The sequence below is a fragment of the Echinococcus granulosus genome, assembly GCF_000524195.1.
Source record: "Echinococcus granulosus chromosome Unknown EG_S00308, whole genome shotgun sequence".
NCBI lineage: Eukaryota > Metazoa > Platyhelminthes > Cestoda > Cyclophyllidea > Taeniidae > Echinococcus > Echinococcus granulosus.
This window is the reverse complement of record NW_020170688.1, coordinates 7057-8683: the sequence shown is the minus strand read 5'-3', so window position 1 is coordinate 8683 and position 1627 is coordinate 7057. Positions and strand designations below refer to the sequence as shown.

The following is a 1627-nucleotide window of genomic DNA, read 5'->3' as shown; positions in this document are numbered from 1 at the left end:
TCTCTAACGTAAAGGATTCACCTCCTATTATTTGTTGCATCCGACTGTCGACTCTCTCGGCGGTGCTCTTAGTTCACTCAAGCATTTCTCTTTCAATTATGTTGTTTGATGCCAAAAATGCCACAACAATTTGCCTCTTCATGGCCCACAACTTCTGAAAAGTGGTTCTCACTTTTAACTGGTCACTGTTTAATGCAATAAGTTAGTATGCTTGGTTGCGATAAAGATATAGTGGCAGAAGCATTCATGTCTCTGGCAGAGTTAAAGACGCATTGCTCGAAGCAAGCAAGTTAACCTTTCCTCAAACATGCATTATCGAGAAGGAAGGTGACGCACATCTCGTTCCTCCGGTGGGGGCTGTACACTTCCCGACATTTGCCTAAAAGGGATATTAGAAAACTCGTTACTATATTGCACGTCCTGCGTATAGAGCGCAGCTTCATTTATCTTTATCTTTCCCTTCGTCCCTGCAGAGGTGGAACTGGAGTTAGATCCAATTTGACAGAGAAATCCGACTTCAAGCCCTACTTTTGGCAAAGCTGAATAAGGATGATGACATTCAGCGAATGCGCCTCAGAAGACCAAAGTGATGATTTCATGGCAAGAAGCCACTCTATCATAAAACCAAAGTCAAGTGGGCACTTTGAACTTTCCCTTTTCGGGTAGAAGCCGCATGGTAGCGTATTATATGCAGATGCCAAAATCGCCATGCTTGTGTCAAGGATCGAGATATTTGAGATCAACAAGCTCCGTAGAAGGGCTTAGCAGTCAAATGCTGATGCATTTCATAATGACTAGAAGAAGATGCAAAAGGAGGAGCAGAGTGGTTACATATGTTGCCGCAAGCATTCGGCTTGGAAGTGAATGTGACTGGGTACAAACTGCTGACATCGTTTCTACCACACTGTGTCCGCAGCCGCCACATAAATGTGACATCCCGGTTTTTGTGCATAGTAGGTACCAAATATAGCATAGATACAAATAACAGCACCACCATGATATCCATGGGCACAAAATAACGCAAGTGTAGCTTTAAAGTATAGAACAAATTTATGTTTTAGATGTGCTGGAATAAATCACCGGCACAAAATAACCTGCCAATTATAAGCAAATATTAAAATTTACACATCAGGTGACATGCATTCTCGAAGCTATATCATTATATGCACAAAATAGAGCAATGAGTGAATTGAGAATGTCACCCTTCGCCTCCACATGTATTCCTTGCGCACCCATTTGTGATCAAAGGTTTACTGTAAGTAAGACTTATCATCCCCAAGACATGCATTTCTTCGACAAGGCTTCAATGTTTTAATAACTATAGACCATAAGGAATATTGTATGCAATGCAAATTACTATGCATTTTAAATTATTTTGTGTGTGCTTGCGTAAAATTGCCGATGATTGGAAGTAGAAACTGGCATATTGGCACTCACCAATCCCTAGTATGCCAACTACTCACAGCTCATTGAAAATTAGTCTCCTTATAGTTATCGGTTTCAAATTTGTATATTTAGGTCAAACTAAAGTGGATGTGTTGCATACATACACATTCACTGAAAGAAATTGGCATCAGGGATTTTGAGCCAGCGGTCTGCTTGATATTCGCCATTCGGAATGTAGCCA

The 1627-nt window shown here is 40.9% G+C and overlaps 1 protein-coding gene across 1 annotated transcript in view; it reads left to right on the top strand. All coding sequences in view use genetic code 11, as the record gives it.

Annotated features, from left to right (window-relative positions):
- Positions 1 to 1180: 1180 nt before the first annotated feature.
- The window catches only part of EGR_10941 (hypothetical protein), a gene marked incomplete at both ends in the record, with an annotated part of 6341 nt that continues 5894 nt past the window's right edge, over positions 1181 to 1627 (top strand). The window contains one exon of the mRNA XM_024500190.1: positions 1181 to 1255. Within this exon, the coding sequence (XP_024345393.1) occupies positions 1181 to 1255 (75 nt within the window). The remainder of the gene's footprint in view (positions 1256 to 1627) is intronic.